The 27,572-nt window shown below is 47.3% G+C and overlaps 1 protein-coding gene and 1 long non-coding RNA gene across 2 annotated transcripts in view; one reads left to right on the top strand and one right to left on the bottom strand.

Annotated features, from left to right (window-relative positions):
* Positions 1–27,572, bottom strand: part of LOC307108842 — an 84,352-nt gene that overhangs the window by 19,125 nt on the left and 37,655 nt on the right. The gene's annotated exons all lie outside the window — the stretch shown is intronic.
* The window catches only part of MYH16 (myosin heavy chain 16), a 56,576-nt gene continuing 52,896 nt past the window's right edge, over positions 23,893–27,572 (top strand). The window contains exons 1-2 of the mRNA XM_079787049.1: positions 23,893–24,499; positions 26,598–26,741. Coding sequence (XP_079643175.1) covers positions 24,290–24,499; positions 26,598–26,741 — 354 coding nt within the window. The 5' untranslated portion in view covers positions 23,893–24,289. The remainder of the gene's footprint in view (positions 24,500–26,597; positions 26,742–27,572) is intronic.

The raw sequence follows: 27,572 nt of genomic DNA, 5'->3' as shown, positions 1-27,572 counted from the left end.
TCAGCAACACAGCAGTAAATATCAACACAAACCAGATTATTATTGTAGATCACACAGGGAGAACGAAGGGTAAAATATTTAACTGCAGCAGTGTTTGACTATACTGGGTGTACCAGTTACTAATGCAGATTTTTTTTCAATAGATGGAGTTACACATATGTTGATATATATGTGACTTGATATGCATGCTATTTTGTTGTATTGACAGCAAGCTTCAAAACTTCATATGTCGCCCTGACCGGTTTGGCTCAGTGGATAGAGTGTCGGCCTTCAGACTGAAAGGTCCCAGGTTCGATTCCGGTCAAGGGCATGTACCTTGGTTGCAGGCACATCCCCAGTGGGAGGTGTGCAGGAGGCAGCTGATTGATGTTTCGCTCTCATCGATGTTTCTAACTTTCTATCCCTCTCCCTTCCTCTCTGTAAAAAATCAATAAAATATTTTTTTTAAAAAACTTCATATGTCAAATTTGCTGAAGGTGTTAACATCATGGATATTTTTACACTTAAAAATGTCGAATTTCATGCAAAAAAAAAGCATTTGCGGGAAGTTTTAATTCATAACTTTGTTTTGAAGAAAAAGTTATTGCATACTTCAGGAAGCTTATGGTGAACATGCTCCAACTCAAAATATTTGTGAACGCTGGTTTAAATGCTTTAAAAGTGATTATTTTTATGTGAAAGACAAAGAACATCCAGGTTAACTGAAAAAGTTTGAAGACCAACTATTAGAAGCATTATTGGATGAAGATGCATGTCAAACTCAAAAACAACTTGCAGAAAGATTAAACGTTGCTCAGCAAATAATTTCTGATCATTTATAAGCAAAGGGAAAGATTTTAAAGGAAGGAAAATGGGTGCCACATCAACTGAATGAAAGACAAATGGAAAACTGAAAAGTCATCAGTAAAATGTTGTTTCAATGGCACAAAACAAAGTCTTTTGGCATCGAATTGTGACTGGTGATGAAAAGTGGACTTATTTTGAGAATCCCAAATGCACAAAATCATGGGTTGATCCAGGTCAACCATCAACATCAACTGCAAGGCCAAATGGCTTCGGAAAGAAGACAATGCTCTGCGTTTGGTGGGATCAGGAAGGTGTGGTGTATTATGAGCTTCTAAAACCAGGTGAAACCATTAATACTGATCGCTACCAACAACAAATAATCAATTTGAACCATGCTTTGATCATAAAATGACGAGCATGTGCCAGAAGACATGGCAAAGTAATTTTGCTTCATGATGATGCACCATCACATACTTCAAAGACAGTTAAAGACACCTTAAAAGATCTTGCCTGGGAAGTATTAACCCACCCACTGTATTCATCAGACCTTGCTCCTTCAGATTACCACTTGTTCCGATCTATGGCACACGCACTTTCTGAGCAGCACTTCAAAGCATACGAAGAAGTGGAAAATTGGGTCTCTGAATGGTTTGCCTCAAAACAAGAAAAGTTCTATTGGGATGGTATTCACAAATTACCTGCAAGATGGGGGAAATGTGTAGCTAGTGATGGACATTACTTTGAATAAAGCACTTTTGATGTTTCTCTTGAAATTATTGTGTTTTCTTTTATTACAAAATCTGAATTATTAACCAGTACACCTAGTATTCTGCGCAGTGAGAAAACCTGAAGTCATTTTCAAGGCCCACCATTTCTTACTTCTTTTCAGTCGGGTCAAGTTTCTAAGCTTTCTAAATCTCCATTTTCCGGCTAATGAAAAGAAAATAGGATTCTACCGAGTTTCCTATCTACCTACTCCAGGACTTCTGTGAGGATCAAATGAGATAAGGCATGGGAAAATGCTTCACAGACATTTGGTTAAAGTGTAAAATGTTTGCACCTGGCTATAAAGCAAGTCGTTTTCCTGGGCTGAAGAAACTCCAAGGAGGCTAGTCACTAGGGAGAGGAAGTGGGGCGTTGCTATGTGACGTCATTACCCAGCACCCACAGCAACCGTTTTAGGGTTGGGCTGGGCTGTGGGCCACATTTTGCACTATGGGGTCTTGGCAGTGTCAGCTGCGGTTTGGTGGGCTGTCGCTCTGGGGTGGTGGCAGGGTCTGCGTCCCACTTGGGGGAAGCCAAGTGTTGCTTTGTCAATGCCAGGTCCATGGTGCCGTTTCTCTGTAAATGGCCAGTGCATGTCACGGCAGCTTCTGCATTGAGCGTCTTCCCCCTGGTGGTCAGTGTGTGTCATAACGACTGGTTGGACGGTCGAAGGGACACTTAGCATATTAGCCTTTTATATATATAGATAGCCAAAAAGTGGAAACAACCCAAATGTCCACCAACTAATGAATGAATAAACAAAAAGTGGTACATCCATACAATGAAATGTCATTCAGCCACAAAAGAAATGAAGTAATGATACATGCTACAACATGAATGAACCTTGAAAACATTATGCTGTGAGTGAAAGAAGCCAGACACAAAAGGCCACATATTGAATGATTCCATTTATATGAAATATTCAGAATAGGTAAATCTATAGAGACAAAGTAGATTTGTGACTACCAGAAGAGAGGGGGAAGGAGGACTAAAGAGTGACTGCTTAACGGGTTTAGGATTTCTATTTGAGGTGATGAATATGTTCTGAAATTAGATAGTGGTAATGGTGGCACAACCTTATGAATATACTAAAAACTACTGATTATATACTTTAAAAAAGTGAATTCTGTGACATGTGAACTATACTTTTTTTAAAGTCATGCTAGTCTATATATATATAAAAGCCTAAACAACCATTCGACTGTTCAACTGTTCGACCATTCAACCATTCGACTGGTAGCTATGACGCCCACTGACCACCAGGGGGCAGATGCTCAACGCACAGGCATGGAAATATGGAACAGACTGATGAATCTCAGAAGGGAGGGGGAAAGGGAGGGTCTGCAGGGATCGGGCTGAAAATGGCAGTCTGACATCCCCCGAGGGGTTCTGGATTGCGAGAGGGTGCAGGCCATGCTGAGGGACCCTCCTGGTGCATGAATCCGTGCACCGGGTCTCTAGTGTAGGATAAAAAAACAACTCTTTAGTTTCATAGTTTCATCTTTCTTTGGTGGGGTGAATCTTAGGGACTATTCTAGACAAATGAAGCTACGGAGAGACACGCTTCAGAATCCTATGGCAATTCAAAGAATGATTACAGTACCTCTATACAATAGCCGGTAACACATCATCAAATCCACTTGCCCAGATTCAATCAACCTCTGGTCTCTAAAAGCCCTAAACCTCACAGGGTGCATTGATGCACATGGATAGTTAAGGCGGGACAAGGGGTGGATCATTAAAGTCATGTAGAAAAGCTACTGGAGTTCTAAGAAAGGAAACCTCCTAGTCAGGGCACTCTGGAAAGGATTCACAAAAACAGTATTGGCCTGGAAGTCAAACCAAGATCTGCATTTAGTGAGTTTGGGTGGATGGAGAAGGGAAGACGGAGGGTAGCATTCAAATCCTAGAGAAGATTTTACAGGCTGAGTGACTAGATGCCTCTACTGAGATATAACCTTTATGACCCCTCATTTCCTACTTAGAGCTGAGCGGTAGCAAGTGAGTTTTCAATTAGAAGCAGCGTTTCTCTCCATTAGAACATAGATCCCAGACTCACAGAAACAAAAATAACAACCCATAGCTTTCTGACAACATCAGTTTAGTTCAAGCCAAGATCTCTTTTCCCTAAAGACCATCAATTAGAGCTTGCAAGTTCTGAATCCATTAAACATTTTCCAGCCAGAGAAACTAAGGCTGTATTTTATACACAGCTGTTCTAATTGCTATGTTCCAGATGTAACCCTTTGGTCAGTTTTTCAGAAGCTGGGTCCAAGGAGAGGTTGGTAGTATTTCCTCTCTTTCAGGCCTGCTCATATTTCTTGGCCTTCTTCAGCTCCAGGCTGATGGCTGTCCACTGTTGCCACCTCATCTAGTGTTTAAAAGGAAGACCTGGGGCACTTAAGAGCTAGGCAGTCAGGCTGTCACCACATTCAGCTTTTAGAACATGTGTAAAGCATCTGATTTCACTTTTACAGATGCAACAAGCCAGAGAAGTTAAGATCACACAGCTAGTAAATAGTATCAGCTGGTTTTACCTCCTCCTCTTACTCCTACTATACCACACCCAGAAAAATAGTCAATCTTCCTCCCAAAGTAAATGAAGGTCATGTACACCCTGGGCAGGCCAGGATTCTCAGCATCCCATTGCCCCGAGTCTGAGCACAACTTCATTGGTGCTGACTAGTTCCTGAGGAGCAGGCCTGAGCCTTCCAATGTGGGGATCCAAGAGAGACTGGGGACTTGAAGGGAGAGCCCATGCCCAGACATCCCTGACTATTTTAACGGTTAGGGAATCAGTCCATGTGTCCTTCAAGTCTTGATCCAGTCCCAAGAGTTTTACTTGGACACCAGATTAAGGGAGAATGAAATTGAAAACAACCCTTTTCTCTTTATATCAAGCAAAACTCACAGACTTGACAGCATTGAGCGTCCTGGGGAAATGGTCTAACTTTTATAGATAAATGAGTTTTAGGTTGAATACTTTTTTAAGTATTAATTAGAAGGAAGCTAAAATGTATTAAGATACTTCTGGTTTCTCCACAAAAGACCCTGAATAGCCACAGAAATCTTGAGGAAAAACAAAGTTGGAGGAATCACACTACCTGATATCACACTATGCTACAAGGCCATAGTAATCAAAACAGCATAGTAATGGCATAAGAGCAGACATATAGATCAATGGAACAGAACAGAAATAAACCCACAGCTATATGGTGAATTAATATTTTCAAAAAGAGGCAAGCACATATAAAGACAGTCTAATTATAATTAATAAATGGTGTTGGGCCCTAACTGGTTTGGCTCAGTGGATAGAGCATCGGCCTGCGGACTCAAGGGTCCCAGGTTCGATTCCAGTCAAGGGCATGTACCTTGGTTGCAGGCACATACCCGGTGGTGAGTGTGCCGGAGGCAGATGATTGATGTTTCTCATCAATGTTTCTAGCTCTCTATCCCTCTCCCTTCCTCTCTGTAAAGAATCAATAGAATATATTTAAAAATAAATAAATAAATAAATAAATAAATAAATAAATAAATAAAAATAAATGGTGTTGGAAAAACTGGACACATAAATGCAAAAAAATGAAACTTGACCACCTTCTTACCCTATGTACAAGAATAAACTCAAAATGAATTAAAGACTTACATATAAGACTTGAAACTATAAAATTCCTATAAGAAAAAATAGGCAGTATAATCTCAGATATTTCTCTTAGTAATTGTTTTTCTGATATATCTTCTCAGGAAAGGAAAATAAAATAAAAAATAAACAAATATAACTATATCAAACTAAAAGTTTTTGCACAGCAAAAGAAAACATCAACAAAATGAAAAGACAACTCACTGAATGTTAAAATACATTCACCAATGATTCATCTGATAAGGCATAAATTTATAAAGAGCTCATACAACTCAATACCAAAAAACAGTAGACACTTCTCCAAAGAGGACATGCAGATGGCCAATAGACATATGAAAATATGCTCAACCTCATTAATCATCAGAGAAATGCAAATTAAAATCAGAATGAAATAGCACCTCACACCTGTCAGAATGGCTATCATCAATAAAACAACAAACAACAATTGTTGGCCAAGGATGTGGACAAAAGGGAACCCTAGTACACTGCTGGTGGGAATGCAGACTGGTGCAACCATAATGAAAAATATGGAGTTTCCTCAAAAAAATTAAATATGTAACTGCCATTTGACCCAGTGATCCCACTTTTAGGAATATATGCTAAGGGACCCCCAAAACCAATCAGAAACAATGTATGCACCGCTATGTTCATAGCAGCACAATTTTCAATTGCTAAGATCTGGAAACAGCCTAAGTGCCCATCAGTAGCTGAGTGGATAAAAAGCTGTGGTACATTTATACCACCGAATAATATGCAGCTGTAAAAGAGAAGGATCTCTTACCCTTTGGGACAGCATGGAGGGACCTGGAGAGTCATATGCTAAGTGAAATAAGCCAGTCAGAGAAAGACAAGTATCACATGATCTCACTCATATGTGGAATCTAATGAACAAAATAAACAGTTGAACAAAATAGATCCAGAGATATAGAAGCATGAACAGACTGTTGAATCTCAGAGGGAAGGCAGGGGTGGGTGGGTGGGAAGAGATCAACCAAAGAACTTGTATGCATATATGCATAACCCACAGACAGACAATTAAGGTAGTGGAGGCCTGGGGTGGGGGGCAGGGGCAGGCTAGAAGAGGTCAATGGGAGAAAAAAAAAGGAACATCCTATATAATAAAAGCCTAATATGCTAAGTGTCTGGTCATCTGGTTGTCCATTCAACCAATCAAAGCATAATATGCTAATGATAGGCTAAGGCCACTCAACTGTTCACTATGACGTGCACTGACCACCAGGGGGAAGACTCTCTGACCGGTAGGTTAGCTTGCTGCTGGGGTCCGACTGATAGGGACTGAGTGAGATGGGTTGGACATGCCCTGGAGCCCTCCCGCAGTCTCTCCCCAGCTGGCCAACCTCCCACATCCCTCTCTGGCCTCGATTATGCACCAGTGGTGTCCTTTGGCCTGACATGCACCCTCTCACAATCCAGGACCCCTCAGGGGATGTCAGAGAGCCAGTTTCAGCCCTATCCCACAGGCATAAAAGGCTAATATGCAAATCGACCTAATGGCAGAACGACCAGTCACTATGACACACACTGACCACCAGGGGGCAGACGCTCAACAGGAGCTGCCCCCTGGTGGTCAGTGCACTCCCACAGGGGGAGCGCTGCTCAGCCAAAAGCCAGCTCACAGCTGGCGAGCACAGCAGCAGTGACAAGAGCTTCTCCAACCTCTGCAGTGGCACTAAGGATGTCTGACTGATGGTCCCATGGGGAGCGGGCCTAAGCCATTAGTTGGACATCCCCCAAGGGCTCCTGGACTGCGAGAGGGCACAGGCCGGACTGAGGGACACCCCCCTCCTGAGTGCACTAATTTCATGTGCCAGGCCTCTAGCATGTAATACTTTCAACAATAAAGAATTTTTTAAAAAAGATGACTATCAATTGGATTCTGAGATTTATATTTAAATGAGAAGCTATAGAATATATCCCATATCTTAAGAGGTAAGTCTTAAGGTATTTTATAAGTCTGGGATAAGCTATTATTATGGGCCTATTTCAGGAAGCAATGACCAAGACACGTTGACTACGTGACAAGAATATTAGGCATTTAGGGTTAAATGAAGCAACATTAATAGTAAGGTAGAGTGACCTCCATTTTGCAGGTGGGGAAGCTCTTTCCGACATCATTGCCCACCGAGACCCAGAGTTCCCACAGCTGTTATACATATCAGAACCAGGACTTGGGTCTAGAGCTGACTCATGTGTCCATGCTTGGGATCACTAAGCGTTGCCACCAACAAGCTGTAACAAGATCTGATTAGGAGAACACCAAGTCACCACCATGAGTGACACTTAACACATGGGGTGAGGGAAGCTAGGGAAGCACACGCTTTAGGCAATGGAAACACTAGAGGCCACCTGGGAAACACTCGGCTGCGTGCTGCCACCTCATTACTGTTCCACCCACGGTAAGCGGCCCAACCAGCTCAGTTCATGAGACGGCCTGCTTGTGCATAAGAGGCTGGTTTGGTACCAGGGGAGAAAGTACTTTTGCTTCTGAGGAGACACAAGGTAGTTGTCTAGTTCTAGAACTGTTGCCATGGGAACCATTCAGCCTTCTGCCACACCCCCAAAATATAGCCATAAAGGAACCTTGGAAGTGGATCCTGGGGTTTAGAGAGCAACCACCTTCCTTCAAATCCAATACCAAATGGAAGGCCCCTGATGGCATAAGCAGAGAGAGCTCACTTCAGATGGGACAGGGTCCTCCCCGCTCCCTGAGGCGTCCTGAAGGAGCAGTTTGAAAGCCACAGGCTTGGCCAAACCACCTCATTGGGCAACAGTCTGCAAAGCCAGCTGCAAAACAAACCTGGCTTTCACAGGCTTCTCTAGTCACAGCTCAGAGTGCTTCCTTCCTCTCGCGTTGCTATTTGTAGCACCCAGGAGAGCAGGCCACCGTCATCCTTTACCAGTGGCTTCTCTGAGTTTGATCCAGAAAAAGCCCAACTGGTCCTTTACACAAACATCACCAACTGAGGGGCTTTATTGCACACGCACGCATGCGCACGCACACACACAGGCTCACGCCGGCTCTGCTGGTTCCCACTCACTGAGAGCCCTGCCCTGGTGTCCGGCGGGAGAGGCCCAGGCCAGGGCCCCTGGCCAGACCCTGCTAATGGCCCTGAGTCACTCACTCTGGCCGGGGCATCACGGGCCATGTTGTTTTCCTTCTGTTTTTCCAGGTCCAGCCAATCTTTGACTTTCAGCATCTTTCATGAACTAAGAACTGTTAAATTAAGACATAGCTCAGCATCCAAGAGTTGGCTTTCCTAGAGCAGTATTTTCCTGATTTAACATTAACACACGCAGCTTAAGAAAATTAAGCTCTTCATAAGCGTGTTGAGCATTAACTCCCAACAACCCCCCTCCTCCTCCAAGTAACCTCACAGCACCTGCCACACACCCCAGCCGCTCTGCTCCTGTGCGGGGGCTGGCTACAGAAGAGGCGCTTGATGCATGGTTTGGGGACACGTTTCTCACTACAGCTATACTGTGGACATCCTTTGATGTTAGTATGTTCAGACCTACATCACTAACGGTCACTTCTTCAAACGAAGTAGGGTTTGTTCTAAGCTAAATCAACTACACATGGAGTTGGAGTGAGTGAGGCTTATTCCCCAGGGAAAATGGAGCAGAACTCTGCTCCAAGGTGCACAGGTCAGCAAGCTGGCTGGGCAGGGGGAGAGGGGTTCCCCAGGAAGGGGAGGAGTAGCAGGCCCCAGGAACGGGGCCCCCTTGGCATTCTTTGGCTCCCCAAAGGGTTTTACCAACATGGATAAGATAGATCCACACAACACGTCTGATGCAGGGGGCACGCAGCCAGGCCTCTCTCCAGGCTCATGCTGGCCCAGAGGGGAGGCCGGTGTCACAGCAAGGAAGGAGGCAGGGGGCCAGGCTTTGTGGAGGGCGCAGAATCCAGTGGACAAGCCGCACAGGTGAGAATGGCCGGAGGCATAGTTCAGGGAGCGGGAACCCAGCCAAGGCACGGGGCGCCCAGATCCACAGGCTGCTGTGTGGTCACACAGCTCCACACACCCTCCAACTGGGTTCTGCAGGGCAAACGGAGACACCCAGCGTGTACTACACCCTCCTTACCCATCCTGGAGACAAGCCGAGGGCCACTGAGCACAGTTTCTGTAAACTGAGGCAGAGTTCAACAGGAGAGACCAGGCCCAGGCCGTCTGGGAGCCCCCACTCCTAACAGACCTGGCTTTCGGGAGCCTCACCCGGCCCCCAGACAGCTCTGTGGTCACTGCCCAAACAAGGCAAGGTGTCCGGTCAATACCAGATGGAGAGCTAGGGGAGGACACAGCCACACCAGGAGCCCCCCCTTCCTCAACCCTCCCCCGCCCCGCCGCCACATACACACACACCCTCACGCACAGGAACAGGCCACCCCGATTCTCACTCACCGGTCAGGGAGCCATGGCCTCCAGCGCTAGGGTCAGCCTTTAATGCCCCTGGAAGGTGCAAGAGTTTTCAGGCATTTGGCCCTTCCCTAAAGGGCTGGTGTCTGACCAGCCAATAGTCCTTAGCCCTGGACGACCACTGGAGTCACGTGGGGAGCTCCAAACACCTGCACCTGGGCCAAGCCCAGAGGCTGAGTTGGTCCAGGGGGAGGCCCAGGTCCGCAGGTGATTCTCATGTCCCCAAGCCAGAGCCTCAGAGGCACCACGTACCTTCAGGCTCTGCAGCTGCAGCCTTTTGAGACATTCAGATGGACTATCAAGGCGAGGGGCGAGGGGTGAGGGGCGAGGGGTGAGGGGCGAGGGATCTCCCTCCAGGAAGGGTTTGCATTCTGGGCCTCTGGGATCTGGCTAATTGAGAGGCTTCATCCTAAAATGGAGTATTAAGCTTAAAACTGCTGTTGAACAGTTAATAAAAGCTTATTCTTAAGGCAGGCAAGACAGTTGGGTGGTGGTGAGAATAGGTCTCCTTCGTATTGAAATGGAAATAAAAACAAAATTTCCTGTATTTATTCAACAAATATGTATTGAGTTCCCACTGTGTGCCAGGCCCTGACATGCAACAGTGAACGAGATGACCTGGTCCTCGCACTCCCTTCAGGAGCAGAGATGGGCCCTCTCAGCAGAGTGGAAACAGGACAGCAATAGCACAGGGTGGGGCGGTCAGGGAGGGCTTCCTGGAGGAGGTGATACCAGGGCCAAGTCCTCAGGAAAAGCAGGATTAGCACTGAGGAGGATACTCCAGGCAGAGGGAAGAGCATAGGAAAAGGCATTGCATGTTCCCCTGGAAACAGAGGCCCTTCAGATTGCCAGATGGAGTCAGGTGCCAGGGCAAAGATAGGCTGGTGGGCAGAGGAGGGGACAGTGGGAGCTGTCCACTCTGGTCCAGGCAGTAAGGGGAGGGCACTGTCTGTAGGGAGATTTAAACCGATGACAAAATTGACTACAAGTCTGTTTGCTTTTTATTATCATCCTAGAGGCCCAGTGCACAAAATCGTGTATGGGTGGGGTCCAGCGGCCTGGCCCTGATCGGGGCAGATCAGAGCCGGGCCTGTTGGGAGGAGGAGATGGCAGGAGGTTGGCTGGCTAGCCCTCTCCGATTGGGGCCCAAACAGGGCCGGGCTGGCCAGGGGGGGAGGGGTGCCAGCGATTGGCCAGTGGGCCCCATCCCCAATTGGGGTGGGGGGGCTGATCAGGGGTGGGGCTGGCTGTGGGGAGGGGCTGTAGGTGGTGGGCCGGCCGGCCCTGCTCCCAAATGGGGTGGGAGGGGGGACTGATTGGGGGCCAGCGGCCAAGGAGAGGGGCCATGGGTGGTTGGCTGGCCGGCCCTGCCCCCTGATCAGAGTGGGGAGGCTGATCAGGATGGGAGCTGGCTGGGGGGAGGGGCCGTGGGCCGATCTGGGTGGTGGGGCCAACCAGGGGGAGGGGCCACAGGCGGTTGGCCTGCTGGACCTGCCCCTAATTGGGGTGGGGGGCCCAGCTGGGGTGGGGTCGGGTCGGGGGAGGGGCTGCAGGAGGTTGGCCACCAGCCCCACCCACGATCTTCGGGTTCGATGGCTGCAGTGGGCATCATAGCAATCAGTCATTCTGGTGGTCATTCCGGTGGTTATAGCGCTCCGGTCGCTGGCATTTTATATACAGAGGTAGATACGCCAGAAATTCTGAACAGTGCTGGTGAGCTGCACGCCTCCTCACTCAGCCTCTGAGAGCGTCTGCACCTGTCCTGAGGGCAGCAGGGAGCCACAGGCCTCAGCTGGTGGTGCGCCTGTTTACTTTTTTATTAGGGCCAAGTCCCAAGTCCATGAAAGTAGAGAGAAAGACACCAACGAATCTCAGTACTGGTCGCCACGGTCCAACAACTACTAACACCGTCTTCTTTCTTCTCCCCCCACCTTTTTCACCTTGCACTTACTGTTTTTTGTTGGTATGTTTTAAAGGAAATCTCAGACATCATATTATTTCACCCACAAATAGAAAGATTTTAAAAACTAGAACCAAAATACCACAACCACACCCAACAAAATCAGCATTTTGTCATCTTGGGATATTTAGTGTAGCCTTGGGGAGGTGGAGGGGAAGTCCTTCCCGGGGAGGGCTGCACGGAGGAGGAGCAGGCAGGAGGTGGCCATCGGTGTGGATTACTGAGAGGAGGGAGGAGGGCGTGACCCCAGGACGCTCTGGCTATAGCAGGTGAGGGGTGTGAAGAAGTCGGGCTCTGAGTGGGTGAAGCGTTGAGTTCGGGATAGCACCCTCACGCCCAGGTGCCTGAAGGACGAGGTGGGGTTCAGCAAAGACCAGTGGGTTCAGAGCTGTGCAGGACGCAGTGACCATTGGAGGTGGTGGTGGGTGACAACGAAAGAGACGCATAAACGGATGCTACGTTTTCAAACCGAGGTGGGCGGTGAGTGGTGGCGTCAGAAGAGGGGGTTTCAGGATGACTCATGGAGACCTGACCTCTGCAGGATCCGAGGCTCTGGAGGGGTTACCCCAGGCCGCCCTGTTCTGGCCACACCTCTCCACCTCCACCTGGGACCCAGGCCCAACAGCATCCTCTCACCTGTCACAGCTAGCTAGCCCTGCTTTAGCTCGTGCCCCTTCAGGATTTTCCCCACATCCAGCTGGAGGCTCCTTGAAACACTTAAGTCAGGTTATACCAGTGGTCGGCAAACTCATTAGTCAACAGAGCCAAATATCAACAGGACAACGATTGAAATCTCTTTTGAGAGCCAAATTTTTTAAACTTAAACTTCTTCTAATGCCACTTCTTCAAAATAGACTCGCCCAGGCCGTGGTATTTTGTGGAAGAGCCACGCTCAAGGGGCCAAAGAGCCGCATGTGGCTCGCGAGCCGCAGTTTGCCGACCACTGGGCCGTTATACCACTTTGCTGCTCACACTCCCCAGTGCTCCCCAACATCCCCATCATCCCCTATGAGGCCCTTCCTGCTCTGCCTCTCCCCAGTTCTGTTCCTTTCTATCTCACTCCCGCCACTCACCTGCTCCAGCCGCCTCGGCCTCTTCCCTGGCCTCACGCACATCAGGCGCACACCGGCCTCAGGGCCTGTGCACCTGCGCTTCCCTGGGCCTCCCTCTCCCTTCAGTCTCCGCTTTTAGAGATAATTCCTGGCCACCCCATCTAAAACGGAACTTCACCCCAATCCTGTATTCCCATCTGAGTTTCTTCATGTTATTGTTGTCCCCAGCAGCACTTGTTAACATGTGAAAGGCAGTACATTTACTTGCATATTTTCCAACTCCCACTGCCCCACCCCCAGCGGCAGAGAACGTAGGCTCCGAGAGGGCAGGGGTTTGTTCCTGCTCTACTCCCAGGAGGAGTCCTTGCTCGTCACATTTGTTGAATGCATAGAGGGCATGCTGGCACCACAGCCAGGCCCCCCTTGCCCCCGCTGTGTTGCGGTGACCCTCCCCCATCACCCAGGATGTTCCTAGGTGGGCAGTACTCACGCCCTTCCCAAACCAAGCATCCAGCCAGTGTCCTGTGAATAAATCTAACCAGCTCACCACCACAGCCACAGCTGCCACATAAAGGTCATGGAAAAGCACTTTGGATGGACTCCGAGTCCTCAGATGGAAGTCGCTGCATTTCTCCGCTACTCCTACGCCCCAGTCGCACGTAAGGGCCACACTGTCCACCCAGACTGGGATCCTGATGTTGGCCTCCCCTCTCCCATCTGCTCCTCCATCAGCCCTACCCTCCACTGAGCGCTGCTCCTCGCCTTCCCAACCTCTGCTCCAGCTGATCCCTGGGGGCCACTGGCCCAGCAGCACTTCCCTACATACCTTTCCCACAAACTCTTACATTAAATTCCTGTGCTTGAATCACATGGATGGGTTTGTTGCCTGGTTTGTTTAGGCCACTTTGACTCCTCTGATGCTGTGGTAGGAATTACCAATCCCATTTCACAGAGTGGGAAACGGAGGCTGCCAACATCGATATGACTTGCCCAATGTTGCATGATGGGGAAAGGCCAGGTCTGTGTGGCCCCGTTTTTGCCTCAATGCTCTACTCAATCCCTGTGCTGGGATCACGCCTGACTTTTTTTCTATGTGGTAAAATACACATAAAATTTACCATTTTTTGAGTGTACAGTTCAGTGGCATTAAGTGCATTCATATTATTGTGCAACCAGCATCACCACCCATCTACAGAACTCTTTCATCTTGTAAAACCTACTCTGTGCCCACTAAACACTAACTCCCCACCCCCACATCCCCCAGCTCCTGGAACCCACCACTACTTTCTGTCTCTATGAATTTGACGACTCCATGTACCTCATATAAGTGAAATCATACAAAATGTGACCTTTTGTGACTGGCTTATTTCACGTTGTATAATGACCTCAATCCATGTTGTATAGCGTGTATCAGGATTCCCTTCCTTCGATTACTGTCTATAAAACAAGAGCATGTTTGCGTTGTTTTTGTAGCATCATTACTACTGTATTTACAGTGGCAAGCACAAGGTATAGGGTAGGTGGAGTGGTCCCCCTGGCAGGGGCCAGTATTTGTCATTGCTATCATTTATAATGGCCAGTGCAGGACGTTTAAAAAGCAGACAAATTTCTGCTCAGTTTTCTTTCTTTTTTTTTTAATTTCCTACAATCAATGCACTCCCTCATTGCCCATATCCCTGACCAACTGCTCCCACCACCCCCCAACTTGGTACATCCCTGGTTATTTATAAACTAGAGGCCCGATGCACGAAATTCGTGCAAGAGTAGGCCTTCACAGCCCCGGTTGCCTCGGCCCTTGCAGCCCTGCCGGCTTCGTCCGGAAGGTCATCCGGAAGGTCGTCTGGACAGTCGTTCCATTGTTTGGCCATTTAGTCGATTTGCATATTATGGTTTTATTATTATAGGTGCCTATTTGTTATATAATTAATGTTAAAAGGTGTTTTTTTTAAAGAACCCCAGAATCAGAGAGTTGATTTCACAGTTCCTCAGGGGATTCAAGGAAGGTTTCATGCTTGAGCTAAGTCTTTGGGAATCCACTGGCTCCTGGCAAATACAGCTGTCAACCTTTGGCCTCTGTGTGTGGGAGTTTGTGGTGGTGTGGGTCTGTGTGTCTGTGTGTTTGTGTGTGTCTGTCTGTGTGTGCTCACACGTGTCAGAAAGTCCCTGGGATCTGGGGGACTTGAACTTCCCAGTTGCTGACCCTTAAGGAGCTAATTTTAGACTCTTAGCCAAGAACCAGGAGATGAGGAGGAAAAGAGATATTAAGGGGGGAAAAAAGGCAGGTGAAAGGACAGCAAGGGAAACTGAAGGCTGATTATTTACCAGGTCTGGGGGCTCTCTGGTAAAATCAGAACCCGAACCCCTCAATGCAGGAGTTATATCCCAAAAGTGTCATTCTGTTTTGTGGGCCAGTTCACTCCCATCACTCCCGAGGTTTTCTTCCATCTGGTTATCTTAAGAGCTTTTGTTCTGGGGATGTGGGAGCGGTCTATAGAATGTTCTCCTCGTTGGACCTCTGAACAGCAGAATCACAAATTGTACCCAGAATCCACAGTCATGTCTGGCTTTCTCCTGATACCATGTGACCTCAGGAGCTGGGCCATGGACAAGGCTCTAACCAGGAGAAGCTACTGGGCACCTAATCTCTGCTGGCCTCTGCGAGGTTCAGGAGTGAACCAGGCAGGGTTCCTGCTGCCAAGGAACTCGGAACTCACAGCTGTCATTGGGCACCTAGGCTCTAATCATCACACAGGGCCTTTTTGTCCACTGTTCACAGCTCACTTGTGTACCAACCTGGTGAAATAGATGTTATTATCCCAGATAAGGAAGAGAGGTGGGTATTCAAAGATAACACTGTGTGTCCATTATGATGCTCCCCTTTCTGCAATGGCTCCTTGGGGGGACGTGCTGTCTTCATAGAGTACACAAGAATAAGGTCAAGGTTCACTCCAGCTGGCTCCCTGACCCCAGAGGGAGCATCATAAATATGTGCTTTATGGATGGGGATGGGTGAATGAATGAATGGATAGGCGATGATGGTGGATGACTGGATGGACAACCAGATGGAAGAATAGGTGATGGATGATGAAGGGATGGATGAGTGGATGATAGGCAGATGAATGGACAGATGTATGAATGGATAATGTATGATTGATGGAAGGATGGGATGGATAAATGAATGAAAGATTACCCCGCTGAGTTGGGGTTTGAATCCACCTGAACTCTTCAAACACTGGGCTTTATTTGTCCTTGGGAGATTGATTCACTGAAAGTAAAGAGACTCTCTCCTTTGGAAAAATAAGAGTAAGTATTTCTTGGTCAAGAGGAATGATGCTGGGGAGGAAGAGATGCAAGTTGGAAAGATTTGTAGATATTTTCAAAATAAAATAAAAAACTGCACTTTAGTGCCAAGTAATATCAAATTGAGATATACATCTAAATGCAGTATGAAAAAGAAAGAAATGCGGCTGGAGAAATCCTTCAGCAGTCTTCACCACAATATTTCTGAGACCCCATAGAATTCATGATTAATTAGGAAATCTCCAAGTTTGCTTGGAATCTGAGACTTCAAACTGGGCTGAGTTTGGCGAACTCCTTGTCTAGGTCTCACCTTGCCTCTGGCCCAATTCCAGAGCATGTGTTCAGAGGAGCCTGTCCCCGTCCCCATCTCCATTTCAGAGCCTCTGAGGAAGCTTCCGCCAGCGGCTGCTCAGGCTCTCCGCCCTTGAGGTGACCCTGCAGAATTCCAAGGGTCCCTGGAGGAAGCGGCTATTTCTGGGCTCAGGCTCCGTGTCCATGTTTGGTCTTCAAGGAGCACACTGTGAACTGTCTTTCACCTGCCAAGACTTCATCCCAAAACACTCCTGGGAGGGCACTGATCCCTCCTTCCTCCAAGGCGGTAAACAACAGCTGGGAATGCAGCTTCCAGAACATGCCAGGAAGGACCCCTCCACCCACCACCCTGGGGTGAAAAACTGAAGGGAGCCTCCTGGGACACATTCAACGTACATTTGTTTCCTTTTTTCCTAAAAAAAAAAAAAAAAAAAAATGATTTCAGGACCTAAAAATGGTTCTTCTCATTGAAAAAACGTCAGGCTCTGGCTGGTGTTGCTCAGTTGGTTGGCGCATCGCCCCATACACCAAAGGTCATGGTTTGATTCCCGGTCAGGGCACATACCCAAGTTGTGGGTTCAATCCCTTGTCAGGAGGCAACTGATCGATGTTTCTCTCACATCAATGTTTCCTTCTCTCTTTCTCCCTCTCCTTCCTCTCTCTCTCTCTCTCTCTCTCTCTCTAAAACAAACAAACAAAAACACAATAAAGCATATCCTTGGATGAGGATTAAAAATTAAAAAAAAAAGCTTCAGGCAATAGTGATATCTTTAAAAAAGGGATTTAACCAAAAAAATCACCTAAAATCCCACCACCAGACCTACTGGGCATGGTCGCCTGGATGAACATCCTTTCAGAGAAGCTCTTGGTGCATCTGTCACAAAGGGGCCATTTTTTAAAACCCAACAGTGTGCTATAGGCCTTGCTCCACATCAAGGAATGTGAATTTCTAGTTTTAAAAATATCCATGTAGCTTTGTTTGCCTTTATTTACATTTCACTTTATGAGCCATGGATGGACATTTAGGTTGTTTCCGACTTTTCATTCTCACAATTTGTTTGACCCCCTCAATAGCAGTTTCCTGCCGAATTTCCCCTTCTGCTCCCTTCCATGGAAAGCCAGCTCCGAGAGAGAGGGGAGAGAGAGGAAGGAAGGACCACCTTGGGCTTCTGAAAAGCTCCCCCAAGGAGCTGAAGCAGGAGCCTGGGGTGGGAGTGCCTGGTGAGGGGCTGCTCCGGGCACAAGGTGGAGGCAGAGGCCAGAAGCCAGGCTTGTCTCAGATGCACTTCTTCAGGTCAGAGGGTTCCAGAGCCTGAATGACCTGGAGGCCTGGGTCCAGCCTGATCCGTCCAGCAGCCTAACAATAACCCACACATCCAAACTATGTGCAATGTGGAGCTGGACGGTCAGAGGCAGCAATGAGATGCTCCCCTGGGGGCCCCAGGATCAGGCTCTGAGGACACGACCCTGCAGACACCTGCAGAAACCAGCTGAGGGACACCCAGGCCTGAGAAATATTTTCAGATTATGTTCCCTCCCCTCCCACCACCAGCCCTGAGCCAAGTTATCAGAACTCACAGCTCCAACCTTAGGCCTCGCTCAGAGGAGCCCAGAATGGGCCAGGGAAGCAGCCCAGGAGATAAGCACACGTAGATGGAGGTGAAATTTCTTGGGGTCTCCGTGCTGAGTCACTTGGGGAGACCCTTAACATGTAGTCAGCATATTACCACTTAAGAGCATTTTCAAGACAAGCCACGGACTAGGAGAAAATATTTACAAAGTACATCTCTAACAATAGCTTGTATCTAGGATATATAAGGAACTCTCAAAAATTAATAAGAAAACAAAGTACCTGATGATTTTTTTTAAATGGGCCCAAAAAACTGAACAGACATTTCACCAAGGAGGATATGTGGGTGGCAAATAAGCATGTGAAAAGATACTTGATATCATTAGTTGATGGTGACTAGTCAAAACTTTAAAAAGTATTTTCAAGTCCATAATCTCACTTGATCAGTTCAATTCTGTGGGGTTAGTGGTTGTTATTGTTGTTGTTATTACCATTTTATAGTGGGGGGAAATGAGGCTCAAGGAGTTTAAGGGACTTGCCCAAGGTCAGAACAGAGACTCAAAACCAAGGAACTTCCACTTGGGAGATTTCTGAGTTCTAAGAATGTTCTAGAAGCCAACACTTAGTATCCAATTAGACAAGGCCATGCTTAGCATTTTAAGCAAGGAGAGAAGACCAAGTCCCCCACACATAGCCCTCACCATCCTGACGAGCCTCACAAGTAGTGGGACCTGGTGCGGGGCCTGCCCTGTGGCTGCCCAGTGAAGGGCGGGGCGTCCAGCAGCAGGAGCTCCCCCGGGCTGGGGAGCCGCCCTGTGGTCCTTTCACAGCTGGCGCTCTGCTTCATGGGAAGGGCAGCTGGTTCGAGCTCAGGGCCTGGCACACAGCAATCTGTAGCTTTGGTTTCCTGGCCCTGAGTCTGGGCAGGGTAACTTGACTGAGAACTCGGTTCCATCCAAGGTTCTGGGCCTGGGCCTGGTACTTGCGGACTCTCCAAAGGCACTGAGTGTGGGGGTCCTCAGGCTGGCAGGAGGAACCGAGAGGACCGGATTGATTATGGCGCCACCCCTCCACCTTTACCTCCACCCGCCCCAGTCCATCTCCCATTATAGCACTCAGCACAGTGTTTCCCCACCAGGGGCCTCGAGGCAACACTGCAAAACCCTCAAAGGTAGAGAAAGTTTCTAGTTAATTGAAAATCTTTGCTAGGGTCTTATAAAGAACTGGGTATAGAATTCAAGGAACTGGGGCAAGGAAGGAAGAAGCGGGGGAGCGGGGGGCAGAGACAGATTGACATACACATAAAGTCCAGCAGGCCTATTTCCTAAGCCAGCTATTTGGGGGCAGAGCCCAGCCCTCTGTGTATGAATGCCAAGTCCAGGGGTTTCTGGATGTAGATACCAAGAATAATTTCCATCTCAACTACCACCTGAACAGAGTAGTGTGCTTGGAGTCATTGTTCCCATCACAGAGCTCTGGCTTTCAGTCATTCAACAAATATTTATTGATCATCTAATAGATGCTAGGCACTTTACATATATGAACTCATGTAATGCCTAACTAGCCTATTTGGTAAGTACCACTATTGTTCCCATTTACAGCTACAACATGGATGAATTTTGGAAACATTATACTAAATGAAAGAGCCAGGCATAAAAGGTCAGATGTTGTATGATTCCATTCATATGAAATTCCAAGAATAGGTAAAATCATAGAGACAGAAAACAGATTTTTGGTTGCCAGGGGTGAGGGAAGAAACTGTTTAATGGATAGTAGGTTTCCTTTGGGGCTGATGAAAGTCTTTTGAAACTAGATAGAGGTGGTAGTTGCACAACATTGTGATTATACTAAATGCCATTGAGTTATGTGCTTAAAATTGTTAATTTTGTTATGTTTTTTCTCAATTTAAAAAAAAAGTGAATTAAGGACCTGGAGGTGGAGATAGGAATGATGGCAGGTGCCAGGAAGAAAGTCCCCCAAGCAGTTTCTCCCTGCAGACCCAGAGGCCATCCCCCAGCTTGATAAGGGCACAAAGGAATCAGTCCTTTCATCCCATTTTACAGATGGGAAAGGCAAGCCCAGAGAGGGCAAGGACTTCCTCAAGGCCACAAAATGCAAGGGAAGCATTTTGAATTCAAAGCTCGATTTACAATTCAGATCAGTGTCACTAACTTAACATAAGTTTCCTTAACAATCTAAACCAGAAGCACCGAATGTTGATTTAGGGGGCTACTGGGATTTTTGAAGTTAGTTGCAGTTTACCAAAACAAGTACATGAAAATATCCAGTCTTAGCTCAAAATGTCTCCATTCAGTTATAATTAACACCATGAATGTCCTGCTCAGCTAATAATAACCCCATGGTGGGAACCACACATGATTCCTGCATTGTTGAACTCTCATAAGTTTGCCATCCCATTGTGTGCCCTGCAATTTTTTAAAAGCTCATGCTTAAATGTTCTGCAGCATTGTGATTGTATACTGGCTGCACTGCTGCTAGAGTGTTGTTTTTCATGAAGCAAGGACATAAATTTGTTTGAAATGAAAATAAATAAATAAAATACAACAAAACAAAGCCGGCTTTAGGACTCAGAGCTGACACTGCACCATGATGCCACGTGACCTCTGCGGGCCATGGTGGGCTGCAGGAGGGCCACGGTCGTGACTAGATGAGTGAAGTCCAAGCTTACCCGGGCCTTCCAGCCTGAGCATGTGAAAGGGGCAAAGTAATCACCAATTGGCTCTCTGGGCTCATCCATGCCAAAGGCTTTGGATGAGTCTACCTGGGTCTTCCTCCTTAGTTAGCCCCCTCTATGAGGGCAATTACAGCTTTAAGAGGAAAACTCATTAGCTGGCTGTTCTATTTCTGCCCACAGCCTGCACCCCTGGGCTGAGGTCATCAGTTTCCCCAGAGGGGCAATGGGAGGAAGGCAAATGTCCTAGAATAAGGGCATTCACTGATCCCCCCTGAGGGACCTGGGAAAGTCCAGTCATGCCCTGGAAGGTGAGGCCAGCTGACCCACTGGAGCCCTGAGGGCTTCTTTTCTTTTTTAAGGTTTTGCTGGCTCAGACCTGTTGGGCAGGTATAAAAAGGAATGGCCAGGCTCTGCTGGGCACCCAGTCTCTTCCAGTGTGGTCTCAGGTGGGTACCATAGGGGATGTGGCGGGAGAAGGGGAGGGGGCGGGGGTTCCTGGAGGAGCCGCTTGAGGTAAGTAGATGTAATGAAGAGAGATGAGCAAGCAGGAGCAGGGGGTGAGCATTTCTTAAGCACATGCCTGACCCAGGGGCTGCAGAGTGGGCATCTCACTCAATGTTCCGAGGGACCTGGGCCTGTGGGACGTGTGCTGCATTCCACAATGAGGCAGGAGCATCTGGGGTTCAAACCCAGATCAGCCTTACTTCCCTGCACCATCCTTGGGGAAGCGGGGAGGCATGGAGGGGTGCTGGGTCCATGCTGGTTTCAATCCCAGCCCTGTCTTTCCCGTACTTTGTACTGCATCTCTTCCCCTGAAGACCCTTTTAGCTGTTGCATTCAATGAGCTCAATGTTTATATGTGTTGTGGTTCTTGAATTTTAAAAATGGGTCTTGTTTATCCAAGATTCCTGGAAAGAGCCTTTGGGGGAGAGGGGCGTACAGGAGTGATTTGGATGCAGGGGGTTCTTAGAGTTAGGGTCATACCTGAGAAGGAGGCTGGTGGCCACTGAGAGGGGCGGAACCTGGTGTCAGAGGCCTGTACAGCCCTCGGGGACGCCTGGTCCCAGGAGTCTGTGCCCCAGGCCACCAGGCCAGGACAACAGCAATAACACCTTAGCTGGTGGTTCACAGCAAAACTACCATTAAAGAAGTACAAGCAGCCATGTTGGAATAAACCAAGGAGAATTCCGGGCCCTTCCTCCCCGACTAGAACAATTAAAAAGGAACCCAGCTCTCAGAAGCAGTTGTTTTGTTTTAATGACAAGTCTAATGCTTTTTAATCCGACCTGGCTGATACTTGCATTTTCTGTTCCTGTGGATTTTGGTCTCATCTTCCTGTTGACTTCCATCTATGTCAAACAGAACCAGGAAAATGAGACAGAAAAAAAAAAAAAAAAAACAATGCAACTGAGCTGGCAGGGACAACAAATGACAAAAGGAGGTTTATGTTGAGCAATCATATCTTCTGTAAAGGGGGTGGGAGAGGCCCAAGAAGGCCACTGAGCTCCAAGGTGACTTGTGGTGCAGCTGAGTGAGACACAGTCTCCTGGATGCCGGGTGAAGACTGCTCAAAGCTATTGGCAGGAACCAAGGACTCCCAGCCCAGTGCTCCTCGGGACAGGACTCAGGACAGGACTTTTACCCTAGGCTCGGGATCTTCCATGGGAAAACAATCCCATCGTGATGTTCCCTGCCTTTCACCGAAATGTAAAATGTCCTCCTCTTTCAACACGGGCAACAAGTCACATTCTTATTAGCAGTACCTGTAACTTTGCCAGCAATGGAAGTCACTGATATTTTCATATCCTGTTACAAATACTGCAAAAAGCTCAAAATGTTGTTAATTTCCATTGTTGCTTCAGAACAGTGGTTATTAGAGCTGCTGTTAGATTGTGTTATTTGATGTGCTAGTAAAGAAGCATATGTATTACCATCATATGCATGTTTAATATTTTGTCAATTATAGTTTAATGCCATTTGTTTTCTTGATGACCCTATATATTTTATTAACTGAATTTAAACCATTTTATCCAATGGGACTACAGATATCACCAGATGACACAAGACCCCCACTGTCCTCTTGTCATTTGTAGTTTCTATGAAATGGACCAACTCCAGGGCTGGGGAACCCAGGCGCCAGCCAGAACTCTAAGCTGGACCCCACAGGGAGGGGGAAGAGGAGAACGTGTCTGGCTTTGCCTCCTCTGCTTGCCTGTCCTGGCTCAGCCTCTTTTCCCAGGACCCCTCCCAGGAAAAGCTGGCGCTCTCCCAAGGGCAGCCCAATTCCAGCAGGGGCCAGGGGCACAGCAGTGAGATCCTCCAGGTCCCCCTGAGTTGTTTAAAGGTAAAGCCTGGCCCCGTGGCCTCTAGAATAGCACTGCTGGCAAAGGGGCTCAGAACACACCTTCCCCAAAACTTCAAGAAGTTTCTTCACTCCCAAGACAACCTGGGATGCCCTGACTTCCCTCCCTGCCCCTGTGAGTCCCCGGTTCTCCTCCTTCCTTGTGGTCTGGTGAAACTTCTGGGTTAAGAAGCCCAGGCTGGCCTCATCTTGAGAAAGATAATCAGTGAACCTGGGCAATTATTTGTATCCGGGTCTAGTAAAGCCTACGGACCTCTGATCAGATTAGTGTTTTTAAATGAATAAAATAAACTACATAGACTGCAGCGGTCGCCAACCGGTGGTCCACGACCACTGGTGGTCCATGAGGTCCAAAAGGTTGGTGACGGCGGAGTCATAGAGACACAAAGAAAACCGATGGTATTAAAATACAGCTATCGAAATGTTAAAAGTCAATTTGTGATATAGTAATTAAAAGTGTACTTCTTTGTTAGCAGGTTTAACAAAAAACCTCCAACTGAGGGTCTAATAAGTACGTAATTTCGAAGTTTGAGAAGAGGGTAAACACTATTTTGAGATGCCTGCAACCACACTAAAATAAAAGGAGAAGAGCTGTGATTTCTGCTGGGGACAAGCCACTGTAATTCTAGTATTACCATGGCTTGTGGCCTCTGTTCATCCCTTAAGGCAGTGGTTCTCAACCTTCCTAATGCCGCGACCCTTTAATACAGTTCCTCATGTTGTGGTGACCCCCAACCATAAAATTATTTTCGTTGCTATTTCATAACTGTAATTTTGCTACTGTTATGAATCGTAATGTAAATATCTGTGTTTTCCAATGGTCTTAGGCGACCCCTGTGAAAGGAGTTGAGACCCACAGGTTGAGAACCGCTGTCAGGGGTCACCTAAGACCATCGGAAAACACAGATATTTACATTACGATTCATAACAGTAGCAAAATTACAGTTATGAAGTAGCAACGAAAATAATTTTATGGTTGGGGGTCACCACAACATGAGGAACTGTATTAAAGGGTCGCGGCATTAGGAAGGTTGAGAACCACTGCCTTAAGGGAAGGTGAAAAACAAGTGGTAATTGTATTCCGGTGCTATTTCATGGTTAAAGTCCTTGCTTTAACCTCTCCTGGTCCTTGTCTTCTTCTCCATAAAATGATCCAGCCTGACCTCAGGGCCTTAATGTGAGGGGTATATCAATAAAAGATGCAGAAATGCTTTGTGGTTGGGGGGTACACAACTCCGAGGAGTTACTAGCTTATTTTAAGTTATTAGGACCCCCTGCCTCTCTCAGGCATTCGCCTTAGCCCATACGTAAGTCTTGACAAGCTGTTCTTGCTTTCTCTCCCCTACAGCACCTACGGAAGTCCTGGTTCCCATCCTTGGTTCCTTCTTGCTCCTCCCTCAGCCAAGCCGCAATGCCTGGTGGATACAAAGGCGAATGCGGGGACGATGTGGACCCGATGCCCTTCCTGGCACCTCCTGAAAAGGAGAGGATCGAAGCCATGAGCAAGCCCTATGATATCAAGAGGTCCTGCTGGGTCAAAGACGAGAAGGAAGGCTTCGTCGCTGGAGAGATCCAGTCTGAACAGGGCGACCAAGTCACCGTGAAGACGGTCACCAACCAGGTGAGTGGAGAGGAATCTCCAGGATGAAACCGAGCTTTGGAAGTGGCAGACACTCAGGCTCTGTTGTCCATGCTTCTGCTCAAGAGTCAGAGTGGCAAGAAGAGCAGATGCCTCTGAGTCCCAGGTGCTGGGTTCAAGTTCAGACTCAACGATACTCAAGCTGTGTGGCCCTGAGAAAGACACTTTTCCTCTCTGAGCTTTGGTTCTCTCACAATAGAGATTCCAACGTGATAGGACATGGGAAAGTACTTTATATGCTCTGAAACAGAAATGTGTATAAGATTATCATGAGAGCTGCTCATCTTTAAAGTCCCAAACAGCTCTCATGTGGAATCTGTTCCTAAGAGTGAGAGTGAGCATCCTACCCGTCAGTGGTTGCACTATGGGCCCATGATGGCACGAGGAATGTGAGACAGGGCTCGGACCACTCTGGCCAACCTGGGAGAGCTCTTCAGCTCCTGAGCCCCTTGCTGCCTGGTGGTGGTGTGCTTGAGCTGGCTTGTCCTGGCTTGTGAGGACTCGATGTTAAACATTCAGGGTTTGCAGCCAGTTGTTAAACCTTTGGTAGCTTGATGTCAGGCATGGTGGAAGTATTTTCACCAGAGGAATTAACAAATGGTACAAATCAGAGTTTTTTTCCCCTCATATAGATGTTTTCCCAGTCTCTGCTAGTCCACACTGACTGTGAGGGATGGCTTGAGAAGGTGAATAGAAAGTTTGTTTTATTAAATCCCTATCTGCTATAGACTCCTGGTGAGGCACTGAATATTTTATTTAATCCTTTCAATAACCTTATTATATGATTTATTGGTCCTAGTTTGCAGTAGGATCAAGTAGACTTTACCCTTTGCCCATAGTCACAATGATGAACTCAGATTCAAAGCTAGAGCATCTGGCTCAAACACCTGTGTCCCCTTTACGTCACCATGCCATCTCTCCATGGTGGGCTGCAAAAGAGAAATGTGAGGCCAGTCCTTAGTTAATTTCATGCATAAAGCCAGAGGCCTTCCTTGATGAGATTTTGCAATAGCTGAGCTTTACTTCATAGCCTCTTTCCAGGGAAGTGACAAGAGAGAGATGAGGCTGTACCCAAATTAAAGTGGATTTGAACATGAAAATCAAGCCTAATTCTCAAAAGGAACCCACTTTTCAGAAGGGCAGAGCATGGCAGTGTTGTAAGAAATGATGAACCATAAGAGTGGGGGCCCAAAGGCCCCACTTTGGACCCAGCTTGACTTACTAAGGGTGGTGATCATCATTGGGTGGACTTCCCAAAACTGTCAAGATTTCAAATTACCTGCCTATTGGACTCATAAATTATTAAAAGTCCCAAAAATTAAAGTGTATGTTCAAGCCTCACATCTCAGGATATAGGCAACTCAAAGATTTTTTTTTTCTGGTCCCAGATGATAAAACTTAAGAGGTGGGTGCTAGTTTTCATCTACTGATGAAAAACTGGGGTGCAGAAGGGGGACAGGAATTGCCTACCATGCACAGGAGCTTCGATTCTTAATGCTGTACAGCTACTGCAAAACACTCATTGTTGTCTTCTTTTTCTTTATCTTGTTTGCTTGCTTACTTTCAAGGGGAATGTCTTTTTATTATGAAAAAGTTCATTGCTATTTAGACACCCTCACTAATTCCCAAGGCAGAGAGCAAGAGTCACATCTCTGCAATTGCAATGTGTCCCTGGGATCAATGAGAAAGCTCTGATCAGCTGCCAGGATGGATTTGGTGGGAAGAGAAGCATAGGCCTGAGATGCTGTGAATGTAGGGAGGGAAATCCATAGCTTACATGGTATTTCTCCATGATCCCATTTACGTTCATATAAATTCTTCCAGAAACCAGCCATGGGGGCTATTGTCATCCCTACTTCAGATGGGAGGCAGTTAGGGCTCATATCGCCTCAGAAGTCCCTCCCCACCCCAAGTTGCAGAGTGGGGCATGGTTGGACCAGGAATTCGGCCCACTGGACTCCTGACTGCAGCTCCTTCCAGGACACCCATCTGTGTGCGGTAACTGTGCCAGATGCTGCTGTGGCTGTGACAGTACTGGTCCTTAATTCATGTGCTGCTATGTCTTGACATCTCCCCGCAGACTGTCACTGTGAAGAAGGATGATGTCCAGCAGATGAACCCGCCCAAATTCTACCAGGCCAGCGACATGGCGGACATGACCTTCTTGAATGAGGCCAGTGTCCTGGACAATCTGCGCCAACGCTACACCAACATGAGGATCTATGTGAGTGCCTGGGGCTGGGGTGAGAAGGAAGTGGGCACTGCAGATCTTCTGCCCCCCTCCTGACGGGAGGGAGCAACTACCCTACATTTCCCAGCAACCAATGTACATTATGACTCAGATGAGGGCACAGGGACCATGTTTTTGACACAGTAGGACTTCCACTCCAAGCTTTCAACACCTCAGTGATGGGCACCATCTCCACAGGCAGTTGAAATACCTTTTGCTGAAGCTGTCACCCTAAAGTCTTCTTCCCGACCCCACCCTTGCAAACTCTCCAATAAAAACATTGTTTTCCCCCTAGTGACTTTATATGACTTGATTAGAAGTCCCTCCCTGTCTATCTAGCCAACCATGCGTTTATCTTCCTTCTTTCCTTTTTCCTTTCTTTCTCCTTTTTCTTCCTTCTTTCTATCCATCCATCCAAGCATTCATTCTACAAACATTGTGCACTATGCTAGGATGTGCAAAGTGGGTTACCATCAGTCCCTTGACCATCTTGGAACTCCTAAAACAGAAGTATGATTTCCTGAAACATGAGATGTAAGGGAGTTTTGGTATTTGCCCCTTTAGATGTCTTTACTAAAACAGAAAGATGCATATCTGGTAGGAACAGGTGAGGTGGGACCTGCCTTCAAGGTCAGAGGCCCCTCAGGATTTGTGGTGACAACCAAGATGGCTGCTGCATGCTTCCTTCTCTCAACCTACTTCAACACTACTTTAGTCCAGATTCAAATCCCCAGGCCATGCTGAAAGATCTCTAGAAAGCTCTTGGGGATATTTGCTGGGCCTGGAGACTAGTGATGGCATCATTGGACCTCAGGTCTGGAAAGA

The sequence above is a fragment of the Cnephaeus nilssonii genome, assembly GCF_951640355.1.
Source record: "Cnephaeus nilssonii genome assembly, chromosome: 2".
Taxonomy (NCBI): domain Eukaryota; kingdom Metazoa; phylum Chordata; class Mammalia; order Chiroptera; family Vespertilionidae; genus Cnephaeus; species Cnephaeus nilssonii.
Note: the sequence above shows the minus strand (reverse complement) of the source record. Positions and strands in the feature narration are given on the sequence as shown.